The 25510-nt window shown below is 53.3% G+C and overlaps 1 protein-coding gene across 6 annotated transcripts in view; it reads right to left on the bottom strand.

The window, feature by feature from the left end:
- The window catches only part of ACSF3 (acyl-CoA synthetase family member 3), a 28268-nt gene extending 3507 nt beyond the window's left edge, over nt 1-24761 (bottom strand). The window contains exons 1-7 of one of the 6 annotated variants that reach the window (XM_081963540.1): nt 24655-24761; nt 22032-22759; nt 21725-21880; nt 16550-16704; nt 15162-15307; nt 12190-12302; nt 6051-6177 (exon numbers count right to left, since the gene is read on the bottom strand). In XM_081963540.1, coding sequence (XP_081819666.1) covers nt 6051-6177; nt 12190-12302; nt 15162-15307; nt 16550-16704; nt 21725-21880; nt 22032-22730 — 1396 coding nt within the window. In that variant the 5' untranslated portion in view covers nt 22731-22759; nt 24655-24761. Of the gene's footprint in view, nt 1-6050; nt 6178-12189; nt 12303-15161; nt 15308-16549; nt 16705-21724; nt 21881-22031; nt 23469-23765; nt 23785-23998; nt 24412-24461; nt 24583-24654 lie in introns of those variants that run through there. The other 5 variants (XM_081963544.1, XM_081963543.1, XM_081963542.1 and 2 more) reach the window with 5 other exon arrangements.
- Between the last annotated feature and the right edge of the window lie 749 nt (nt 24762-25510).

The following is a 25510-nucleotide window of genomic DNA, read 5'->3' as shown; positions in this document are numbered from 1 at the left end:
TTCTTCAGACTAAAGGAGTTTCCTGGGTGGGAAGGGAAACCTTTAAGCAAGAGCAGCTGCCTTTGGGACAGCCTGACCTGGAGGACGGGGGCCCTCCGTGCAGACAGGCCAGGCCTTCCGCTGGGATTACGCCTCTCTCGGGTTGGACCCGCCCTGCTGGCAAGCGACAGGCAACATTTGCAGGAGAACATCATTAAGCAATCATTTTAAAGAACAAAAATAGTATTAATCAAATTTACAGCTGGGAGAGAGGGTGTAAACAAACAAGGGGAAAATGCATGGTAGGGTTCTAATGAGAGCCGCTTCTATTTATAGCTGGCACTGAAGAGGCAGGAGCCATTTCCCTCTCAGGTGTGAACGCCCGCAAAGGAAAGCCAAGGCCCGCCTCGGAGGGGGAAACACCTGCTCCTCCCGAGACTGGGAAGGTGCCAGGGAAAGCTACTGCCAATTCTCAGCGAGGGCACCACGCAGAGCCATCTGCTTCGCTCCTGTGCAGCGGCTGGCATCCGTGGGAAGGCCGGCACTGGCAAAGGGACTCTCGCCAAGAAGAGGCCGCACGTCCCATCAGGCACCGACAACAAAGCTGGCTGGAGTGAGGTGCCCAGGGTGCCCGAGTCCAAGGGCACTAAACAAGCCCGTCTGGGGAAAAGCCAGTTGTGGCCTCTCCTCCATAGGCAGGGGAACCTCCTGAGCCCCGGACTGCCAGGGGTCCAAAGGGACAGGCAACCGTTTCCATCGACCTGCTCTGGTTCTCCTCCTGTGCTTTCCATGCTGAACGGAGGCCGGAGGCTGCAACCTTTTCAGGGGTTCTGGTTCTTCTCCTGAGGTCCTTTGGACGTTGCCCTGCAGCTCCTGAGTGAGGCAGGGAGTGGGGGACCCTCGGGGGACCCAGGAGAAGCCCCCGTTAAAGAAGCACTGAGCAGCTTCTTAACCTCCTGCTGGAAAGTCCCTTTTATGGTTTGCATCGTCCCGGGATGCCTATACATTTGTGCACATCCCACTGGAATTGAGGCATCCGCACTCCAGACCACTTACGTGCTGGAAAGCAGCCTCAGGCGTCCCCAAGTGGCCGCCCCTTCCGGGAAGAGCAGAAGAGACCCCCTGCTTCCACCCAGAGGCTTCCGAGGAGTCCGGGGCTTCCGAAAGCAACGGGGCCCAAAGGCTAACAAGCAGAATGTGGCTCTTCTCTCAAAAGAGTGGCCCTCGTGCGCTGCTGCACTTGGAAAGAACGGTGCCTTTTAAAGCCCCCCTCGAGCAAGTTAAATAACTCGACTTTCTTAATGACATATTAATCAAAGCGCATTGATTCCTGCATCAGATTCTGTTGCCAAAGGAGCTTTTGATCTTCCCAGCCTTGACGCAGGCATTAGGGGAGTTTTATTCTGACAGATACAATATCGCAATCAATAAAATCTTATTATATGGAGCTGATATACATGGATTTGCTCCGAGGATTTATGCTCCCCTTTCAGAGCCGGTCCTATTTCATGCCTCTGCTTCAACCTGTAATTGAAAATAAATCTCTCCAAACACTCCCTGGATGTGTTAGCAGCGTCAACGGCCTCGGCCTTTCCCCAGGGGGGGGATTGGGGCTCTCTCAGCATGCTTCTCCGGCCCACTCAGCCCGTTTGGCTTCCTTGCTGAGAAATCCTTTGCTGGGCAGGAAGGACGCAGGGAGGGTTCAGGGGAAGCCCACCCTCCCACCCGGACTCTTGAAAGGACACCAAAGCCACCAATGCGGATTCCTCCAAAGAGGGACGGGAGGCGGCTGTTGGTTTCTTGCACTGATTCTTAGCAGCCTGCTATTTAGGCAATGCGTCAAGAAAACCAGCCACAAAAGTGGTTGTTTGTAACTTGGCTTACTTGCCTGAGTAACCCGGGACTCTCTGTCCCGCATGCCTGTGGGCGATTCCTGCTGATGCCCTTATTTTACTCTAATTTAAGATCTGAGACTAGCCTAAGAGGACCGGGGGGGGGGGGGTTTCCCCCACGACAGAAGCATCTGAACACCCCTCAGCTCTCTTGGCTCGGCTCTTGCGCACACAGTTCGGTTTCTCCCCTTCCCAGCTCTCCCTTAGAAGAGGCCCATCCGACCAACCTGGGCCCAGGGAGGCCATGACCCCCCTCCCCTCCTGCATTCGTCTGCTGGGGCACAAGGGTGTGTGTATGTGTGTGTGCGTGTGTGTGTTCTGAGGTTGTTCTCTCCAGCCGCAGCAGAGCTCCATCAGTAGAGGCCCTCGCTGAGGCTAAGCTCATTTGCCTTCTTCAGGAATGCTGGGAGGGCAATCAACCCATTCAGATGCAGCCTTTGAAACTTACTTACTTAGTAGCATCATTTGGCTGCTGCTCATAAAAACACATTCAGGAGGAGGAATTTCCCTGAGACGCCTGACTGCACACGGCCAGCACAAAACTCTCTAGAGAACCAAGGATTTTTGTCTTTTTAAGTGAGGAAAAGGAAGGCTGCTTGGTATAGCCAGGAGTGAGCCAAGGAGCAGCCTTACTCCATTGGTAGAGCTCCCAGGGGCCACTAGGTGGCAGGGGCAAGTCAGGATTTCCTCTGTTTCCTTTCTGCCATCTAGAGGTTGTGTTCAGAATTGCCATCCAGATCCCTGTAGTGATGGACGCTGGCAACTTGGGATTCGGAGATTCCCAGGTCAGGCAGATTTTGACGCTGAAGGCTGAAAAAACGTCCAAACGTTCATGGACAAGCGGGAGGGAACAGCTGATCTATCAACCTCTTTTTGATTGTATCTTCCAGTTCATATTTCTTCTCACTTTCTTCTTTGCAACCAACAGCATATCTAGCTAGCTTGAGCCTGGGAAGCCTCTGTGGTCATAGAGCAGAGGTCAGCTGCCTTGGCTCTTTGAGACCGGCAGCCCCGCATTTCGCAGAAACGGCCTTGTTGCAGAGACGGATGGGGAGGGAAGGGGGGGAGGGAAGAGAAAGGCACAGTGGGTCCTTGCACAGAGGAGGCCAAACTGTGTAGCCTTAGATTTGCATTTCCCTCTTAGGTCAAGTGGCATCACTTGTGAAGAAGGAGGGGCTGCTTGCCTAATCTTTTCAGAGGATTCCCCCCAAAAACCAAAAGGAAAAAAATGTCGCAGGTGGTAATGAGGAGAGTGGAGGAGAGCCATCAAAATGCCGTTTGTCTCCCTCCCCATCTCGGGGTGCTGCCTTTGGGGATGGGGGGGAAACTGGGCCAGCCTTCCATTTGCCTAGAGGAGGAATCCTTTTCCGTCCCCTCCCCCCCCACCCCGCGTCTAACTCAGAAGTGAGCTCAGGCCGGGGAAAGGGTTAAGCTTAATTTATGCTGATTTCCATTTAATATCCTCCTCTCCCATAGGAGCCAGCAGCTGTGAGCTGATTGTAGTTTCTCATTATGCAGCCTGTATCACTAATGGTCTGTGACAAAGGCAGGCCATCTTCCAGGCCTTACCCCCCCCCCCCCCCCCGGAGAGCCAATTAAACACACAGACTCCTTTCCTGTTTGCAGCACATTACAATGAAATTAAACTGAATTCCAAAATCATTTTCTCCTAAAGACATCTCTTTACAATAATTAATGCATGCTATTCCTTTGCATCTCAAATATTTATCGGGAGGATCAGCTCTGAAAAATTTATCCAAAAACAAAAACAAAAAACCGGGATTGCCTGTGAATCTGAGTCGGCCGCCACCCTCACCCAAAAGCAAAACCTGCTCAGCTGCAGCTATTAAGCTATACCGCTAGCGATAATATCAAAATGAGCAAATACAAGGCAGCTTAAACAGGGTGGAGGCAAAACAGCAGGAGGCCATTGGGGGTTTCCGAACATTCCCGTACAGGCCTCGCACCAATGACAGCCGTCTCTGACCAGCGCCCTTATTCCCCCGGGGCTGATGGATGGGAAGACCCCTCAGCCAGTTACTGCGGAGGCCAATTCGAACCGGGAACCTTAGCCGCTGAGCTCCTTGGGCCAGCTGGGGCCATTCAGGCAGAGGCTGCTCCGAGAAGAATCCCCTCTCCACCCCGACCACCGGCTGGCTGATGGACAGGAGCGGAATTAATCAGGTACCCAAGCGCCTCTCACAAGATTAATGACGCCCAGGCTGAACAAAAGGGGGACACGCGAGCGAGCGACGCCCTTCCTCGTTAATTCAGACAGCCCACCATGGCTGGGAGGAAGGCGAAGAGGAAGTCGGGGTCAACAAGCTTAAGCAGCCAAAGGCGATTTTGACAGGCCACGTGCCCTCCCAAGGCCCCCTCGCTGGGCTCTCTTTTTTCCGTGGGGCAGACGATACAAGAGTGGCTGCTGGAACAATTTAGCAGTGGAACGACCTTCCTCCAGAGATGTGGGTGCTCCAACATTGGGGGTGTTTAAGAAGAGATTGAAATGGCATAGGGCTTTCTGCCTGAACAGGGGGTTGGACTAGAAGACCTCCAAGGTCCCTTCCAACTCGGTTAGCCTGTGATTCTGAAGCGAAGTCTGTTATCCTGCTTTCCCACGGTGGCCCTTCAGAAGCCCCTGGGAAGCAGAGCCTGCCAGCCCTCAAACCCCAGCAGCAGCTGCCAAGGGTCACATCCTCATGGTTGTAGGATGCAGCACTCACTCGCCTTTGTCTCTCTCACAACTGGCTCTCCCGTGTGCTAAAGCCAGGCAGCTAAGTCAGCCGCCCCCAACATTTCTAGCTTGGCGGCCCGGCGCAGGGGGAGGGGGGGCTCCGAATGGCACACACACGCACAGCCCCATCCGTGCAAGTGGCGTGCGTGCGCACTCTGCTCACACGGGTGGAGTTTAGCCCAGGCACACTTGCCCATCGCTCGCCTAGCCCAGTTTAAACAGTCCGTGGCCCGATGGTTAGGGACCCCTGAGCTAAGTCCCCCATGGTTAAATTATGGCATTATACCAGGGTTTTCAGGCCTGCAGCCATCTTTTCTTTCGGATCTTTGCCCTGCCACATTTTCTGTTATTCTGCTATGCATTTTCTATTGTGGGAAAATGGGAGGGGGGATTGTGTGGAGTTAGATGATATGTAGCCACAACAAAATTCCTTCTAGAAAGCCAAGGTCATCCTTTGTCTTTTCACCTCTGCACCTGACCGGAACTGGATGAGTGGAACTTCCAGCAGGGCAGTGGGAGATTGGACCATGGGATGGGCTTGTGGGGGTAGGGGCAGGATCTTGAACTTTCACCTGGGTGGGGAAAACCGGGAAGCTTTCAGATTTCGGGGTTTCCCAGATGCGCCAACATGGCTCTCTTCATCAACTGGAACTTTGGGGAATCCTTTGCCTGGGACTCTGATTCACTTTTGGATGCTATTTGGAACCCTGAGAGGGGTAGTGTGAAGCACCTTCTCTTTCCCCGCCCCGAACTGCGCTCGATTCAGGCTCCTTGGGCGACCCAGGAGTCCTCCGCGTGACGGGAAAGGCGCCAGGAGCAGGGTGTGAATAGCTGAACCCAAGAGGGCTCCTTCTATGGACTCATCCTTTGGAGTGCATTACCGCCTGATGGCTGGAACCATCAGAATAAATGAGGCACTCAGTCGGGCCCCTGCCTTAAGTGAACAATGAGTGGGAATCAGACTGTTGTGACAGAATCACTGAAACACTAAATTGGTTAAAAGGGGTCAAGTGTTATTTGCATACTAGGAACACCAGCCACCCAACCGTTTATCAAAATTGCAGGCAACAGCTCCGTGCTGTTCCTGAGTTGCGGCCAACTGCAAATCCAGCCTATTTCCGCAACCTTCAGCCACAAAGCAACTTGTGGGGCTGCTGCTTTTTTAGCCCCACTGCCCTCCGCAGCCCTATAAATACACGGGGTCGGTCCAATAGCAGGTCTAATTGAACAAGGTCTCCGGGGGTGGATCAGACACACAGAGAAGGGGGATTCCATCACCTCTGAACTCGCCGTATCTCAGCCTTGGCCCCTGAAAGATGGGTGGACTTCAACTCCCGGAAGCTGCCTGGGGAATTCTGGGAGAGGAAGTCCACACATCTTCCAGCTGGCGAAGTTCACAAACATTGTTTTTAACTGGACCTGAGACTCTTATCCCCAGCAAGTACCTGTCTTGAACCAGCCATCCGGAGTAAAGGCGTCCTTGGTCTCAGCAGGTCTGTTCCAATATTCCTGAAACACTGCGGGTCCTTTCACAAAGAGCTCCCCTTCTTTGGCATCGAAGCCTGGCGTCACCTGCGGAAACAGGACAGTCACCTGCCCAATCGGCCCCAGGGTCTTCCAATCCCATCCCCCAGTCATGGTCCTGGACACATAGCAACCCTGAAGAAGCCTCTGGCCTGCCAAAATAGGCAGCTTTCCAGATACCTGCATTCTGTGACGAGGTCTGGAAGAATCTGGAGACAGAAGAAAGGAAAAAGCACCACCTGTTTGGCCACAGACTCCGGGCAGATCTGGGCTTCTCTGGACCAGTTCTGGTTTTGCTCCCCAGAGCTGCATTCCAACTACTGTTCGTCGAGGGAGGGGGAGAGCAAGGAAACCTGGCTCTTCCCCATCTCCTGCTGAAAATCTGGGCCAAAAATGCCAGCAGCCCTGAGACAGTGCAGCCAGGTAGGCGAGAGAGGGTTTCCGTTCCATCCATGAAGAAGTTGGGAGAGCTTCAAATACCTTGCTACCTTTGCTGGCAGACGCTCAGGGCTTCTCCAGAACAGCTCCCTGGCAGCAGCCCAACCCCCACCCCCCACCCCGTAAGGGTTCACAGTCACATTGCTGGCTTGCAGTCAGTAAAACACACACACACACACACACACACACACACACACAGAGAGAGAAAGGGAACATCATCCTAAGAGGGCTTCGTTCAATTGCAGCTGCACTCCCTTGGATACTTTGCATGCCCAGGGATGGGGTGGGAAGGGCAGAGGGGGGCACAGCAAATATTTGAGGCCGATTGTTCACCTATGGCAAACCAGCAGACCCCACAGGGCCACTTCCTACGTCTGAAGCCTGTTTTTCCTTTCCTCAGCCGAGGGCTGCCTCTCCTCTCTTCCTCCAACTCTCCAAGGTTCCTTTCGTTGACGCACCAGATCTAACTTACAAGCAGCTGCTGAAAGCATCAGATGGCTAATTGCATAGATATCCTATTCTCCAAATGCCATATTTTAATGCACATTTTAGCTGCTTTAATGCGTTCAAGCAACTTTAACACCGAGGCGCGGCTTGTGCCCTGGAAGGCCGGCCTTTGATAGCTTTCCGCCGCAAAACAGATCCGGTGAGTTGAGCTAGCTGGGCCAGCCGTTGCGCCAGATAAGATTACATTTGCCGTGCGTGGAAATCAAAAAAGGTTGTAATAAATTCTCCAAAGGAAGAAATCCAGCTGGTTATGAAATGGGTATTTTCAATGCTTCCATTTTTTTTACCTCTCTATTAGCAGGCGGTCTTGGTGAGGGGGCTACTGAGGGACAGGAGAGACACCCCCCCTCCTAGCCCCTAAGGCTCAGGGCTTTTTACAGGGAATTTCTAATCGTTCCCAAGAACCACGGAGGGCTCAAATTCAGCCCCCTCCCCACGTGTAAGGGCTACGTCCTCAGCCAAGAAGCTCAACCCACCAATAAGTCATTTATTTAATAAATGCACATGCCCCCCCCCCATCTCATAAACCTGCCTCTGGGTGTTTTAACAATTAAAAGCAGAATTGAAACAGGATAAAACCACCCCATTTTTAAAATAAAAAATCCCAACATGACTAGAATAGCTGTCAGGAAAACCTCCCGGATGAGGCCGGAGGAGGATCTGGAGGGCTCCTCCCAATTCCAGGGGGAGTTTATCAAGGGCAGCAGTAGTGAGTGTCTGACCGTGTTGGGGGGAGCTAGCAAAGCTCCCCCCCCATAAATCCACAGGGGCTAAGGGAGGGGCCTTTTCTCCCGCCCCCCTTCGGATGGCCCTGTGCTTCAGAGGAGAGTTCAGCCTGGACAGCTTTTGTGGCCATCCAGCCACATGCTCTGCCAAAAGGAAGCCCAAAGTAAGGACGTTAATGTGGCCAGAGGGAGCTGGTTGTAAACACTGCAGCTGTTCCCTCCACCAACAGGCAGCACGCAGGAAGAGCCATAAAATTTAATTTTTCAAGACACACGTCCACAAAGGCATTTTTCCTCCATCGCGACCACCATCCCTGCCGCCTGGCGCTGGTTAAAAATGCAAAGGGTTTACGCTGCTGGTTTATATTTGCAATTAAATAATTACCTGAATCAAGATACTTAAGGAATACTAGGAAGTTTCCTCTTGGCAGAGAAGAAGGTGGGGGGAGGGGGTTGTTTAAGCAGGGAAAAAAATAAGCCCCTCACTTCTGCTTGTTCTATCTGCATAAATGAATCATTCCATTAATCCATCTGCTGAACAAAAATCAGAAAAATCTGAATAAACAATTTTTAATCAGAGAGGGGAAAAAAACCACACAGTGGGGAGCTCTTAATTGGTGCCCCCTCCTGGCTTACACTGCCAGATGACATTGGTCACACTGCATTCTCTGAGTTATAGTCTACCCACATCCACCAGCAACCCCCAGCCCCTGTGTACTATCAGCCTTGAGACTGAGCAGCAAAGAGGGAGGGAGAGAGAGAGAGAGAGGTCCAGGCCTGCTTCCATCCCATCCATCCATAGTGAGACAAAGAATTTTATCTCCTGCACCCCAAAGGTCCAATGGTGTGTTCTGAAGTGCTCCTAATATGGAGACAGGGGTCAAGGTAAGGCATTCCCCACACAGAATGCATCCCACCTGCCAGGAAGAAATGGGGAGGATTCTGGGTTATGCAGGACACCCCTTTTCTGTTCCTTCTACCAGTTTTCCAGTTTTTGCTTTTTTAAATTATCACTTTTTGCTCAGCCTACGGAGTTCCTTACACTGCTTCTCGGCTGGGAGGGAGGGCGCCTGCAAACTGTAGCTCTCTCTCTCTGAAGGGTGGCAGAAATGGGTTCCTGATAAGACCACTTCTGGCCTTCTTGGACAGCTCTCCTGCCAGCCTCCTACCCAGGCCGGGTGACTTGGCCTGCCTTGGCCACATGGGACAACCAACTAGCTCTCCTTCAAGCCAGTTCTTCCCGGGTCGATCTAGGAAATCTAGAAAGCCTTTTTAGAAAGTTGTTCTTGTTCCCAAAAGCAAAAGCAGATCCATTTTCTCCTCTTTCCTTTCCTTTCCTCGCCCAAAACGCACCACTCCTTTTGTCTAGGCAAGTGCCCGGGGCCTCTTGCAGTCATTTGTCCATGAGAGCAAAGAGCCCCTCGTGCTGCCAAACGGTACCAACCATCAGGTAGAAATAAACTTTTAATCGCTGCCTATTGCAGGGAGGGAAGCGTTCAGCAGCACACTGCCCATTGCCTAGGCAACCTGGTCCCACAGACCCTCTTGTAATTAAAAATCCCCCCCCCCCCCGGCTCCCTTTCCAAGCGAGCAGCATTATCTCTGCTCCAAGCGGTGTGTCCTGCAGCAGGGAAGCTGCCTCTGCCCCCCTCCTGCCCCCACAACTAGAGAGGAGGCCGAATTGGGGCTCCCTGGGGAGACAAAGATGAGAAGGAGCAAGAGGAGGAGGAGGGGCAAAAGTCACCCCCAGCCCAGCCCAGCCCAGGCTGTCATCTGCAAGAGCCACGTTTCACACCTGGCTTCGCAATGGCGACTTTTCATAAAGGAGGCCGGGAATAATGCAATCAGCTCACTTTTCATTTTGGAAGGCTTCATAGGTTGAAATGAAAGGAGAAGCGCACAAGGGAGGGACGGCAGAGCGGAAGGACAGAAGGTTTAAAAAACGGGGCTGGGTGTGCAAATCTCTGCATACCTAAGTTTCCTATTTGCACAGGGGAAGCACCAGAAATCATTCGCTATGATGGCAACCCTCTTTTTGTCAAAAAAACACATGAAGAATCCCCAAAACAAGTCTTTCCCCTTGTTTTAGAGCGTGACAAATATACAAAAATTGCAAAAAGAAACCCCTCAACATTTCCGTGTGGAATTCGGGAGGGATCAGCAACCATTCAGAAATTCTGGAGGTTATACTTGAACCACTATTCGGTTTTAAAGAGCTGACTGATTTTCCCCGGCCTTTCTTGAAGCAGACAAGAGCAGAATACTCACGCTCAGCCTTCCTCCCTCCCTCCCTCCCTCCCTCCCTCCCTCCTTCTGCCTAATCAGGTCTGGGTCTCTTATCATTTTCTTGATCAGACAAGAGCAGCAAATGTTGCCACCTGCAGTGACATTCCACATTTAAAATTAGTTAAGCTGTTTACAACCTCTGACCGGCTCTTCTGGATGCACTACAATGTACCAACAAAGCTTCAGAGAAGCTCAAACAAAGGCCAAAATGTGGTGGGCTACCGGCATGGTTTCCAAAATGACTGTATGGAAATTTATCTTAGGCCAGCTCAACTCAAGCATGGTGTTGCTAGCTTAGGTTGGCAGTAGCCAGTTGTGAGGAGGAGGAGGAGGAGGAGGAGGAGGAAGAGGAAGACTTCCTCCCTCTGCTGCCTTCTTTGAAAAGGAAAGCGGCGTGTAGAACTTCCTGTGGGCCAACCAGCAGTTCCACCAACCAAGTGAGCAAAACCAGCTCTCAGCAGAAGACAATGTGCGTAACTTGGGATTGAGCTGTGGGGTCCTTGACACTCTCTGAGCTGGTTGTTTGCTTGCAAACATTTCATTACCTGAGCAGGTAGCCTTCTTCGTAAACAGCACTGAGGATGCTGCCAGCTGCGTAATGAAATGCCCGCCAGTACACAACCAGGACTCCCACTGAGAATGCCTGCCTGTCGCGGCTAAGAGTTTGTCTCTCCAAACTTGAGGGCATTTTCCCTTCCCTTGAGGGAGGGGGTGGCGTTCAAAAGAGACAAACAAAATAGACAATTGTGATGCTCCAGGGATTGCAGGATCCTGCCAGCTGGGAAGCTCAGCCTATGAAATATGCATCTCCAGGAACAAAGCAAGATGAAAATGCCAGGGATGGGGAAGGAGAAGAAGGAGAAAGAGGAGAAGAAGAAGGAGAAGGAGGAGAGCACCCACCTTCCACCAATGCTTCCAAGCTGGAACGGCGGGCGGGGGGGGGGGGGGGCGCGACGACGACACAAAGAGTTTTCTTTGGTCCCACCAGGGGCAGGGAGGAGGCAGTGAGAAGGAAGCTCCAACCCCAATATTGGGGGGGGGGGGGAGGCGGGATAGATGTCCATGGGACGGAGGAGGCCAGGGCCAAACAGAGGACCTTCTCTGCAGCGGCACCCAAGCTCAAAAGTAGCCAGCTGAGGCCTCCTTCCTCCTTCCTCCTCTTTTAGGCAGTGCATCAAAACTATTTTATTCTTTCCCCCTGCCGGCTGCCAATAATACCGTAATCTCTATTGCTACTTTAATCTTCTCTTATTTCTGAAGGCTGAATAATCTTTGATCGTTAGCTTTCAGTCAGATGTGGACTTTATTATTATTATTACTATTATGGATAATTTTATTCCGGGGTGTAAGCTGCCTTGAAGACCTGCAAACTGAAAAACTCCCTTTAAATAAAGCGTTAACGATTTACGTAGTAAAGATTAAGAGCATTTTGCGCCCAGCCGGGTCAGTCTGGCAGAGAGCGAGGAAGGAGGAGTAAATGCTGCCTCCAAGATAGGGGGGTCCAGACCCTTCTTACAACTCAAATGCCCCAGGAAAGCGAGGCGCGTCTTACATGAAAGGGCAGGAACAAAAGTGGACGATCGCCCTGCTCCATAAAAGGATTACTGGGCCTGTTCAGACACGCCTCCCTGGGCAGGAAGTGGGGAAGCCCCCTGGAAAGGGGCATCAGCTGGATAATTGGATCAGCGACTGGCAAGGGCAGCGGGGACATTCATGGGCCAGCCAAGGGTGACCAACGGGCAGTCTTGCCTCTCTGACTGACGCGACTCACGGGAAGACAAAGAACCGAGCGCCAAGATTTACGGAATACCGAAGCAGAAAGAGCATTTGCTAGAAGGCAACTGGGGCTTTTTGTTGGAGAGCAAGGCATGGGGGAGGAGAGCAAAGTGGGGCCTACCCTCTCTTGGGGAACTGGACTGGAAAGGCTCAAAATGGAGCAGGGGTGTGTGGTGTGTCTTCAACACACAAAGCATGTCTGGTTCAGCTCACTTCTTCCCTCTCAGAAGCAAGAGGGGGCAACATGGCTAATAGAAAGGAAGCACCAACTGGCCCTCAAGGTGCGTTTTCTTCTCCGCTCTTTGATCCTCCAGGCCCACTGAATTACCGTTGTGCCCATCTCGTCTCCTTCAGCATGGATGCAGAAGGCAGAATCGTCCTTGGTCCAGCTTCCAGTGGCGATGCGCACCTTCACTCCGGGCAGCGGAGTCCCAACCGATCCTGGGAAAGAGAAAAGGGAGAGAAAGGGAGAGCCGATGAAAAGAGCCGCATGGAAGAGACAAGTCCCTATGGGGAAGCCCAACAGGAAACGAACCATGGGGGTCGCCCAGCAGGTGAGAGTGACTGAGTCCCAGGTCGTTTGTGCAAACGCACCTGGAGGAAAGGTTCCATCCTCACCCTCTGGACTGCGCTGCGCCAATCAGCAGCCGAGGAACGCCCAGCACCTGATGAGACTGCTGGGCTTGAGCCCGATTCCTCCAACGGCAATTAGAGGGAAGAGGGAAGAAGGAGTGAGGCCTCTGACAGGACACAGATGGGTCGGTTGCAATGGGGGCTTGTGCTCCAATGGCAGCACAGCAACTTAATTATGGCAAAGGGGAGAGAGCCCTGCCCACCAGGCTGCCAGTCTCGCCCCACCCCAGGGGAGAGAAACAGGCAGCCTTTAGTCGTCTCCTCCAGTTCTGGGTTGCCAAAAGAGACACCTACATAAAGGGAGCTGGCTTATTGCTCCCCTCCAGCCCCCCAGCCCCCCCCCCCCCCCCCAATGACAAGCCTTTGTAAGCGGAGGACTCTGGGAGGCTGGGAAATGCAGACAATGTTAATTATAGTGATACCAGTGCGACAGTGCAATTAAAAGTCTTTGTGTGAAGACAATAACTCCCGCTTTTGGGGCCCGAGTGACATTAAGAAATTAAGTCTGCCTGGGTAGCAGAGGGTCCAATCTGGCTCCTAGGTGATGCAAGCAGAGATGGGGAGGGGGAGCAGAGAGGACTCAAAAGCACATCAAGAGTTAAAAAAGAATGCAAAGCAGCCTTTGTTTCTTTCCCACTTCTGGCATTTAACCACGAAGAAGAAATCGCTGCCCCTGCGAGTTAAGAGCTCCTGGACATTTGTCAAACTGGCTCTCCCCCATCATCCCGAGACAGGCAGCTGTCAGCGCCGGGAGTGACCCTATTAGTCGCCCGGTTCCTCCTCTGTTTAAGTTAGTTGTCAGCCTTTCCCCGATACATTTAATTGGCCCTGGGCTCTGTGTCCTTTGGTGTCGGGGGACCGGGATGCTGTTATGCATGGCAATGTCCCGGGAGACTCTTGCTGTCAACCATCCACGGAGCCTCCTCTGTAGGAGCCATTAGCCACCTCTGATCTAAACCTCCAATTAAAGTGGTGATTAGGCCCAGCGAGGCATTCACTGGCCATGAATTATTCATCTCCCTTCACAGTAACAACACCAAGGGGGATTCGAGGGGAGGGGGAGGGGGAGGGGAGGGCTGCAGGAAACAGAAGCATTTTAAGCAGAGGTTTAACCATCTACAATCAAAACATTTCTCTCTCAATCTCTCGTCTCCCAGCCTCTCAAGCAAAAGGCGCCCCTGCACCCCCACATCTCAGCACTTGGACAGAAGAAGAAGCAACGGGGGTGGGGGTGGGGAGTGGGCTTGCTGAGGACCGGAGATGATTGGGGGGGGAGGGAAGAGGGGCAAAGGGAGATGCTCTGCAAAGGGCAAAAAGAGGCATAAGGAAAGACGGGTTTGGAGAGAAAAGGTAGAGCAAGCGATGATTTGGAAGGCCGAGCCCCAAGCCCAGCCAAGGGCCACAAGGCTCTCGCTCCAAGGACGGAGGCCGCAGGTCTTGGGGTCTCTGCAGAGGATGAGCTGGAAAAAGCCAAGATGGCAGCTGCGATGGCGCGATCAAAGCTCTGCGCGTGCAGTTGAAAACAGGAGGACCTTTGACTGCACTGGGATGGCTACCATATTTGCTTTTTTACCTATGGCCTCCTCCACTTGGGCCTCTGCCTGCACCCCAGAGAGAAGCCAAGGAAAGCGGGAGCGTTGCCCCTCTGCCACCTTCAATGGGCATGGCAGGGCATGGCCTCTCTCCTTCACCTGCTAACCCAACAGCCTGCAGAAGGAGCTGTCCAGTGCTGAAGCTCCTGGCTCTCCCCCAGGTTCTTGGCCTCCTCCCCCTCCTCTTCCTCCCAGGAGGCCCCCATTATGTCCTCCTGCCAAATGGAAGGGGTGGGTGGGTGGGTGAGGGAGGGCCGTTGCTATCTAACCCAAACACCTTGAGAGTGCAAATTGTGTTTGCAGCGGCAATGCACATCTCCGAGATTCAGTTTATCACCGAACTCCATTTGGGCTTTGCCCTTCATCAAAAATACCTCAAGGCAGAGAAGCAAAGATAATTATCTGCCTCGGGGGATTCTTTTTTTTTGAAGGGCGAAACCCAAGGCGAGTTCGGTGACAAATGGAAGGTTGGAGGGGGATTCAGGTAATGCAGCTCAGGCAAGTCAGGCCCACCTGAGAAAGAGCCCCCGCCTGAGCCGGTTCGGTCTGAAGAAAGACCCGGAGCTTTGGGGGGGGGGGCAAGGGAAGCATCCGCCTTGCATACAAAATGCCCAGGCTTCAGTCCACCCAACCCTCAAAGCGGCCAAACCAGATTTTATCCAAATGAAAGGGCTTGTCTGCCCTGCTCTCTCCCCAAATGTCCCTGGGAAACCCGCAAAGGGGATGAGAGGCTCTGAAATGTTGGGGTGGTGACTTTACTCTCTCAGTCTTCCATGTTCCCTGCTTTGCCCTCAAGAGAAATGAGCCAGAGGTCAGCCTGTAGGCCAGGATCTCCAAGAAGAGGGCATTGAGGACACCTGTCTTCACCCGCCCCCAATGATCCAAGAAGCCTCCCCAGGGCCTTTGGGGACCCCAGGGGTCGGTTGGGACACATGCTAGTTAAAAGCAGGGACAGCCTACGGTCTCCTGTGGGGGAAAGAAACCTCGCTGGGCTTCATCGGGTTCCACCCAGCTTTGCTCTTCTTCTCATGCTCGTAACATGCAGGATCAAAGGCGATGCCAGCGGGAGCCTCACCTGGAACACGGGGGCCGTGCAGGGGGTTGGAAAGGGCCATCCCAATCTCTGTCATCCCATATCTCTCCAAGAGGACGTGTCCCGTAAGGCTCTTCCACCTGTCTAGGACCGGCACCGGGAGGGCCGACGACCCCGATACCATCAACCTGAAAGCGGAAGGGCCAGGGGGCGTCAGGCACCTGGCAAACAGGCAGGGCAGAAGAACCGCTGCAAGTTCTACCCCGAGGCGAGGGAGCAATGGGGAGCCCCTCTTTCCAGCAGGGAGGTCAGCCTCTCGGGAGGGACTCCCGCAATCGGGGCAAATCTCACATCTGGCTGTGGGAAGCGCCTCTGGACAACCCCCCGGGAGCATGCAAGACAGCCGAGCGCCACCTCCGCAGGCCAGCCTGCCCTGAAGCCAGATGCCCCGCAGCCACTGCCATGTACCGAGAGGAGGAAACAGGGCAGGTCTTGCTCTTACAAGGTGGGAACGTCGGCACGAGGCCTGGACTCCTGCCAGAACAGACAACGGGCTCTGCATTCCCATCCTGCAATCCAGAGTGGCAGCCGCAGAGATGTGACAGATGGTGCTGAGCAAGGAAGGAGGCGGTGAGCCTGGAGAAATCTGTGCTCAGAGAGTCAGCAGGGCAGGCAGAGGACCAGCTCCTGTCTTCCAGGAGAAATCCCCTCACTGCCCGGATGGGGCCTTGCAGGGAGTGAAATGCTGCTGGGCCTCTAAAGCCTGGGGGGGGGGGGGTTTCTTGGAAACAAGGCCCCCGTGTGGCAGCTATTGCTTTGGGGGAGGGGGCCAAAATCATCTCCCTCCCCAAAGCATCTCGGGAGGAGGTCCCAACGGCCTTGGAAAGGGGTAAAGCATCCCTTCCTGAGCCCCAAGGCTCCCTCCCTGCATTGCCCCCTCTAACCCGAGATCTGTTTCCCATTCATTCCCACAACTCCAAAATTGACCATAGAAAGCAACTGCTCTCAGTTAAAAATATCAATGTTAACCGTGTTGAAGAGCCTCGCCCTGGAAGACAGCAATAAGGACACCAGGCAGGCGGTTCAGGGTGCTTGCCAAGGAAGAGGCTGGAAGGAACAATCTCCAGGGACGGGCCGATGAGAGGAGGAGGAGGCAGCCCAACCCCGCCCGGGTCATAAGCCCTTTGGGTTGAAAGCCAGAGTTTTTCCTAGGCTGCCTTGGATTGAACCCACTTCTCGTGGGGGGCGGAGGGGGGGATATCCCAGCCTTCAGCTGGACCAGGATGCTCTAAGCATTCTCTGAAATGCTTAGAGAAGTTCAGGCTGCCCCAAAGAGCAGGTGGGGAGGGGGCTTCATGGGTCAAAGAAGGGGACCGCTGGGGGAAGGGAAGCTCCGCTCCGCTGGAAGGAGACAAAAGGGGCTCACCTACCGGATGTGGTCCTGGCAGACGGCACGGATGAAGTCCTGGACACGTGGCTGAGAGAAATGCTCCTCGTAGTAAGCGATCAGTTTGCTGTAGATGGTTGGCACTGCCATGAAGACGTTGACCCGGGGGGCCTGGAGGCTCAGGAGGGCTTCCCAGACCTGGAAGGGAGAGAGGGGCTTCACCAACTGCTCGAAGAAGATTCCTGCCCATGTGGGAGATCACACAAGGCGCTTTGGGCTCAGGGCTCTGCCCCAGGCAGGACCCAGAGGGGGAAGAGCCAGCAGAGGGAACATCAAGTCATCGGGGAGCCAAACCACAAGCCGGCACAAAGCCCCACGTGTAGCCAATGCTTGTTCCCCATTGCCCTGGGACAGGCACAGGCAGAGCCCACTCTTCCCATCCAGCTAGGTCACTGGGGCCTCCCCAGGCTGTCAGCCCGAGGAATCAGCTGAGCCTCGTCATGAATATTTCAGCTCAGCTAATTTGGCCCCAACTCTGCCGCTGGTCTCCCTCAGTGAGCGAAGGAAGCAGGGAAAACCTATGAATAAATAAAAGACAAGTCTCGGCTCTGTTATGGCAACCTTTTCCATCCTGTTGCTGACAAATGTATTTCCTAACAACTGGTGACACCTGGGGGCCTTCCAGCCTTCTCTGGCGCTCAGGCGCAAAGAGGCATGCCAGGGGGGAAATGAAGGCCCGAAGGCGGGCATGGCTGCTTCCCCCACTCCCACTGCCAAAGCCCACCCCCCTATACTTATTTCTTCTTAAAGGCTAAATGGGAGTTTGACTCAACTCGTGATGGCCTGGCATTGGCCGAAGCACAGGGTGGTAGAAAAAGGAGAGACAAAGGCGGCAGGAGTGGCAGTGAAGAGCTGGGCTGCCTGAGAGAGGAGGAGAAAGGGGGAAACCGAGGGCATCGTCTAATCCCCCACAGAGGGAAGGCGCTTCAGTCCCCAAGTGGATTTTAGTTGAAAGCAAAGGCTCATCATCGGCTTCTGTGGGAGCCATCCCCAAAGAGGCCCTGGGCGGAGGATTTCTTCTTCTTCAGCAGAACTCAAGTTGGCAACCAATATTTATGCCCTGGCGATGCGTGCCAGGAGAGGATCAATATATTACACAGAGGACTCTGCTGAGGGCATCCAGAGGATCTCAGGAAGCTGAACAGAGTGACGCCGCCAGGGAAACAGACCGGGCCCTGCTTCAGAGCAGAGCTCACCTTCGTCTGTCCAACAAGAGCCTTTCCGGCGGAAATGCTGGGAGCTGCTGCCAGTCAGTGCTGGCAATACCGGGCAAGATGGGTTGATGCTCTGCTTTAGCAAAGCCCTGCTGGCTGGGCAGTTCTGGAAGTGGAAATCCTCACACCTTGAAAGTTACCAAGTTTGGAAAACGCTGCTCTAAATGCTTTCCAGTTAATCCAGAGCTCAGGATCTCCTTGACGCAAGTAACCCAGCTGAGCAGTGCTGCAAGGGAGCACTCTGCCCCCAGCATGATCCCCTGCGCACTCCCGGCCTGGGAGCCTGGCCTGTGGAGCCCCCTTGATGCTGCCTTCCCTCAGGACGTGACCGTTGCCTTCTCCCGCAGGGGACACCGTGAGTTGACAGGAGAGCACCCAATTCAAGTCAAACGCCAAAAGAGCAAACAAAAGCATGGAGCCAAGTCCGGTGGTCAGGGCAGGGAGGGCCAGGGGGAAAAAAGCGGGCAGGGACACAAGCCACCTTGACCTGTGGAGGGGGGGGGGGGTTCCAGAGAACCAGGCTTGGCCACCCTGGAGACAATAAACAGGCTGCCAGGGTAGGTGGCTGAATGCTTGGATGCACCTGGAAGGGGTCGCCAGCTGCCAGACCTGGCTCACCTGGACCCCCCCCTGCATGGGGGCTCTCGCTGTTTGCTACACCCTCAAACTGTTTCTGGGCTCCCTTTTAATCACGTCTTCATCTGCCTGCTTCGTTATGCCTTCCATGTTGTGGGCTACTTCTGCTTCTAAACCTCCGCTCTGCAGACGGCACGTTCAAAGGAGCAAACATTCTCCCCGGCCTCGGGAATCTAACAAAATATGACAGGCTCCAGTTTCCTATTTTTTCCCCCTTAATAATCTCTCCCTCCCTTCTTCCCTTCTCCACTCTGGACATCAAAAGGCATTACTCTGCAGCAGAAGCTGAGGACAAATGGCAGTTCTGGCAAGAAGGGAAGGAAAACAATAAACTTTTTTTTCCAAGTGAGGATTTGAGAAATAGACCCTAAATAATCTTCCGCTAGCGACTGTCCCTCGAATGCCAGCATCGCCCCCCCCCCCCCAGCAGAAAGCACAGGAAGAGAGGAACGAGAATCAATTGAAGGGGAGGGGGGAGATGCATAGCTTTCTCCAAGAAGAGTCAAATACGGAGGGAGCTGGGAGGAATGTCAAGTTTTTGCTCACGAGATGAATGTTTATTGGAAGGGAATGAGAGGAGATGGCAGAGGCTGCTTTTCCTTTTTTGGAATCCAATTCCTCTCCCACCTTCTGCATCCTCGCTCTCTTTCTCACGGCTTGGCACCAAGCCAGCTCACAGGCTTCAGCCAGGGCAGGATAAAGTATCTCTCTGTAAATCATCTGTTTGGACCTCTGGCAAGAAGGTGACCTCCCAGCCTGCTGACCAGAGGGAGGAGGGAAGGCAAGGGAGATAGAAAGCAGCCCCAGAAAGGCATCAGGGTCTCCCTGCTCAGCCCGGGTCTGATCCTGAAGCAGAACCTGCACTGTACACTTTGCTTTAGTGAAATGTGAAGAAAGCAGGACATGAGCCGGTCGGGGGGACGTTCTCTGACCAGAAAGGCTCGAATTCCTGAAGAGAGGCCCCGGTGGTCTCCCCCCGCTCTCCTCTTTGCTGCTGCCTCCACAAAGCCTCCCCATAGGCCCCGGAGAAACTTTGGGTGCCAAGCGAAGGGGAGCCTCCGTGGGGCTGGAGGAGAGGTCTGGCCGCCCCACAAGGCCTCATTCTGCCACTGCCCATCCGGTCAAAGTCTCCAAGAGCAGACAAGGGGAGCAGGCCCAGACGGCGTTCCCTTCAACGCTCCGGCTGCTTCTAACCGACTCCCGGAGAGGTCGCAAGGAAAACAAGGCCGGGATAACCGAAGGCCCCGCCTGCCTTTGACCCTGCGCGGAATATGGTAGGCAAATTATTGAACTGGGCTCCCACCTGCATCTACAACCAGAAGGCCTGGCTGTGAATTAAGCAATCCAACAAAGACTGTAATAATAAAGTATTTATTGCACATAATGAAGTGTTAGTGATTGGAGAGGTTGGGTGTGATGCTGCGATTTCTCCTGAACCGGTGCCAGGATCACTCAGGGCAGATCCGGAGGCAGCAGCCTCGGCTTTAGAAGCTAGTCCTGACTTGGCTTTGATTGACGGGTCGGCCCTCAAAGCTGCGGCTCCTTTATATCACTCGGCAGTTGACTGCTCTCTGGAGGTGCCGAGAAACAGGGACACAAAAGCCTGAAGGGAAACGCAGGGCTCCTTCTGAGAAATCCTCCCCTGGAACACACGGCTTTGCTGAGAGCCAATTTTGGAAGCAAAGGGCACTTTGTAAATAGGCAGGAATTTAAAGACAGCTTGTGTTAAACACAACCAGAAAGCACAATTTGCCCTCCTGCACTTCCTTTGTCACCTCAATGAAAACACTTTCCTGCTCCCTCGGGAGGCTCTTACACAAATAATGACAGGGGAAAGAGTAAACAACGGCAAAGCAACACAAAGGCTCTCTGGACGCCCTCCCTCGCACGGAGGGAAAAGGGCAGGCGGCTGGTCTCGGCCTCGTCATTCTCACACCAAGAAGCTGGTCCAGCAAAGGAGCTTCTGGAGAGCTGCCCGCACTTGCCCTCCACTGGCACAGTCCAGGGGGGGCCTCAGCCGAGCCTGCCTCCCACGGCTCATAGACTCCCAGGGCTAGGAGGGACCTTCTAGTCCAACCCCTCCCAAGGCAGGAATACGTTTGCCACCCCAGGCAAATGGGGCTCCAATCTTTTCTTGAAAAACCTCCAGCAACAGAGCTCTTCCACTGATTAAATGGCCACAGCAACGCCCCCCCATGGGAGAAGAAGGGCTCCTTTTGAACCCTTTCAGATGGCAGCAGCCCTCAGCAGGGGGCCGCAAGTGGAGGAGGCTGGCAGAGGGGCACAATAAGCCAGAGCAGGGTTGGCTGGCCTTTTCCCTCCGCAATACAGTCCCCTTGGCAGGCACCTCTGCCAGGATGAAGCGCCACAGGAGGTGAGAGTTGGCAGCTGTTGTGGAGGCAGATTCGCATATTGCCACTTTTACTTCTACAAAGTAGAACAGGAGTGCCAGAGCTAGAGGCTGGAACCCGGGGCTCCTCATTCAGTGAGCCCCCAAGGCTGGAACACGTCCCCCAGCTGAAAGGATCCCCTCTCCTGGGCCGTTCCTCAGAAGGAACAGCTAGGAAAGCTTCCCATTCAAGACAGGCCAGGAGGGCTTTTTCTGGGCAAATGAGCCTTTTAACCAGGACGTCTCACATAAACAGGAACCGTGGCTGAGAGGAGGACAGTTCCAACCAAGCCCTCAACTGCTAGGATTTTCACCTGGTATTTTTCCCTTTGCAGATACGCAACCCCTCCCTTTTCGTCACAGCCTCAAGGTCGAGAGAGGCTTCCAGGCATAGACGTCCCGGTCAAATTCCTGCCTCTCGGCATCCTCCCTGCAAGCAGCTCACAACAAAGCGACTGCTATGTTGCGCCTTTCATCTGCTTTCCTGGGGCTCCCTCTGCGATCAAGTGGATGCATCAAAGCTCCATCCAGTCCTGGAGCCACGATCTCAGCATCTGGCACAAGGTTTGTGTTGCTGCCGCAGCAGGGGATGCAACAACCCGAGGGAGATGCGGGGAAGACTGACTAGCAACGACTTCAAAGAACCCCTTGACTGCAAGAGGCAAATCACCCCCTTCCCTGGAAATCAGTTAAGAGCTAAAACCCACTTAGAGGGTATCTTGCCATTTCCCACACACACACACACACACACACACACACACACACACACACACACACACACCATCAAAGGCAGACAAAAATACAAATCTGTAACCTGGACCAAGTGCTACGGAACCCTTCAACCGGTGAAAAAGACCAAATTTCCAGTCTTTGCAACTTGGAGAGAAGGACGCGGCCTCTCCCACCCCTGCCCACTTACCATTTCTGGACTAAACTCGGGCAGCATGATGCAGGTGGCCCCTACCCAGAGGGGGCACAGCAGTTTGTTGACCACCCCATGGACATGATGCAAGGGCAGGACGTGGAGAATGACGTCATCGTTTGTCCAGGCCCATTTCTCAACCAGCCCGGTTACCTGCAAGGAAAAATAAGCAACCTTCAGCATTGGGGATGGGGGAGGGGGGGAGCAGAATTCCACAGACCCTCCCCCCCATTGCTTCAAACCGCTTGTTACGCTCTGGAGTGTAACTCACGATTCTCACGCAGACGACCAACTATCAACTCACCATGGCATGGACATTCTGGTGACTGCTTAGGACCCCCTTGGGCCTTCCCGTGGTCCCACTGGTGTAGATGATCATGGCCCCTCTGGTCTCCCATTCGGAAATGGGACAACTGGCATCTCCAGCGGATCCATCCCTTCTCCCTTCCCACTTCCCGGACTGGGGAAGTGAGAGCACAGGCACCCCCAGTTTCTCAGCAGTAGGGGTCATTTTCTCCTCAAACTCTTCCTCGGCGAGCAGAAGGGCACTCTGAGAGTCCTGGATGAAGTACTCAAGTTCAGACACAGGATGCTTTCTGTACAGAGGCACAGCAATACCTCCACTCATCCAGGTAGCCCACTGGGCCACCACATAGGAAGCATCGTTGGGGCACAAGAAGGAAATCCGTTCGCCCTTCAGGTCGCCATCTGAGTTTCCAAGGGCCTTGCAGATTTTCTGGGAGAGGCAAAGACTTCGAGTGTACAAATCTTTGTAGGTGTGTTCTCCTCTTTGGTCAATGATGGCCACCTTTTCTCCAAAAGCTGGAGCTCTGGTGAAGACAGGGACAACTTTTCTATATGCCGATATCCATCTGGCGGGCAGCTCTATGAGAGCACAGAAATCCGTCCGGAGGCTGAAACGGTCACGTCCTAAAAGAGGCTGGCCACATGCAAAAACACGGGTCAGGCAACTCCTGTTAAAAGGCAGGCAGGAGCCTAACATTTTCTCTTATTCCTTGAATAAAAGTGTTGCTGAAAAAAAAGGCAAAAACTAAAATCAATCCAAACCCTAGGAAAGAGATACAACATGTAGGGAACAGAATCTTCTATGACAAATATTGAGGAGATAATGTAAGATTCAGGAAGAATTGTAAAGAAAAAGGGAGTAAATATTAAAAATCTTCGACATGAATTTGCAAACCACAAAGTCACACATTCGACACAACTCCAGCTTAAGCCTACATTAAATGGAGGGAAGATAATAGGCTTGTTTGCAGGGAGCTGATGAATATATAATATTATTTCCAAATAGCTCAATATTACAATAAAACTCACATTAAATAAACTTCTGAATGCATTACAGAACAAGGTATAGTCTTGCTCCAAAAACATAACGTTGACCAGCTGCATATAAAGCACCCACCCAAACCTTTCTCTTCTAACCTAGGTGCATCGCTCTTCCCCCGTTTTCAATGTCCACCGTAAGAGGTTGCTTGTACTTAGGAAAAGCTTTTAACCAAATATACCATTAAAAAACACTTCCAGGGGCAGCAACTTTCCTTTGTTTCATTTCACACATTTTTCCCTGGAAGCACAGTTTTTTTAAAGCCCCTACGCATTGTATATGAGCCTGGCTATGAGCAAAAACGAAAATAATCTTCTCTAAATTTAAGGCCTCCCAAAATAGTCTCTGGCTAATGCAGGCAGAGGAGGCAACCACTGCAAAAGGTGCTAATTGGGAGTCTACACAATCACACATTGTCCTGGGAGACAAGTTGCTGCAGTGAAGTGGTATCCTCAAAGGGTCTTCACCATGTCCTCTACTCAAGTGTGTGTGTGAAGGTCACAATTTTAGATCACTTGACACCAATCTGTCACTCTCGCATTTTCCCTTTGGTTGGCTGCTCCAGAGACTAGCATCACAGCCTCCAATGTTTGCCTGTTGCAGGATTCTAATTCACTGGCAGCTGCTGAGAGAAGGAGATATTACTCACATTTTCTATAGTTTAACCACAGTCTCCCCCATTTATCAACCAACCAAAATGTGCTCCGGAGTTCGACAGCTACATCTGACTAGAAAAGTGCCATTACTTTGGGGTCAAAAGGCTGAATAAACACTACACACATACAGACGTATTTGGCTATGTATGCTAAGAATGGACTAACAATGGTCCTGGGACTGAAACCCTGGAGGTCCCTTCCACCCCCTAAGATCTTGATAATGCGCAACTCCCCCCCCCCCCCCCAGCCAGGCTGTGGCAGAGTTCACACCTGACGTCCAAAGGGGGTATGCTTGCTTTGGGATGCCTGCCTGCAAGGGGCCTGGGAGGCCTTGGGGGTTGAACTAGAATCTAATCTGATGGCTTGCTTCCTTGATTGGATGTTTCTATCAGAAGAGGCCTCGTTGCACTCCCACTTTTCCTACTGCATTGCCTCGGGTCTTCTAGCCCAGGGACCCTGCCCCATTCCAGGCAGGTAGGTGCCTCTCCAGCCTCTTCTTAGAAACCTCCAGAGATGAAGCACCAAAACTTCATCTCTCGGCACCTTCCGCTCCACGGACGGGAAATCCCCCTCCGCCTCCAGAGTCTGCCATGAAGGAGGAGGAGGAGGATGAAGTCAGGCATCCCACAGGAAGCACAGCCGCTCCGCCACGACCTCCCCGGGCGCCATTCGCACGTCCTCCAAGTCCCCGGGCAAGAGAGGGACCCCCCCCCCACACACACACACTTCTCACCCGCCGCCCCGGATCTGCGCCCAGGAGCAGCCCGGCAGGAGGAGGAGGAGGCCCTTGCAGCGGACCGCGCTCTCTCCCCGCCTCCCCCCACGCGCCGGACTACACGCCCCATCGCCCACTGCCACGGGGGGGGAGGAAAGGCAACGGACCCCTTCCGCCCCACTCCACCGCCCCTCCCCTCCGCCCGCCTCACCGCAAGGAAGGACCGGCGCCGGGCACTTGGCCTACCGGGTCCGTCTGCGAATGGCGTCCCCCCCGGGAACGAGAGCGCGCCGCACGGGTTCCGGAGGCGGCGTGAGGTCATCCGCCCCGCCCCCGGCGTCCTGACGTCAAAAGAGCCCTCTGTGACGTCTGCCTCTTGCGTCACCAGGACTAGAAGGCAGGGAAGCAGAGCTGCCCAGGAGCCCTGCAGAGTCTGGCTGGCGTCCCCTGACCACAGCCCCCCCCCCCCCCCCCGGCCCTCCAAGGACTGCTCTCCCTGGCCTGGGTCTGAAATGTCCTGGCATGACCGGTGGTGGGTCCACCCCTGGCTCATCCCAGCACCGAGGACACCTTTGGGATCGAGATTCCCCGAGTCCCGTTGTTCTGCCTTGGAGCTTTTAAAAATTACTTATATAATCTAATATATAGGGAGAAAAATAACGAAAAGGTAGCTCTGGTTCTCAAGCCTGGTTGGAAATTTGCAGCGTGACAAAAGCTGAAAATTTTCAGGGGACAATATTCTTTTGAACTCTCTAGCTAGAAGATGAGATTTGATAACTGACAATGTAAATGGATTCTCCTTGCTCTTGTTACGGTCAAAAGGCCGATGTAATATTGCAACATTGGGGAGATAAAAGTATAGGCCCTTTCAACCAATGGATTGAAGTCCTGAGCGCACTCCTCGCCTATGAGCGGAGACATAGATTTTGCATAGATATGTATGATGAAGTATGGAACACATTTATATAAAATACAGAAAATTAAAATATTTATGTAAATGCATTAGAAATCAATGCTTATGGACTGTACTTGAATAATATTTGCATTTGATAAGTGTATAGAATTGT

The sequence above is a fragment of the Natrix helvetica genome (assembly GCF_964273705.1).
Source record: "Natrix helvetica genome assembly, chromosome: 10".
NCBI lineage: Eukaryota > Metazoa > Chordata > Lepidosauria > Squamata > Natricidae > Natrix > Natrix helvetica.
The sequence above is the reverse complement of the archived record's forward strand: the minus strand, read 5'-3'. Positions and strand labels throughout refer to the sequence as shown.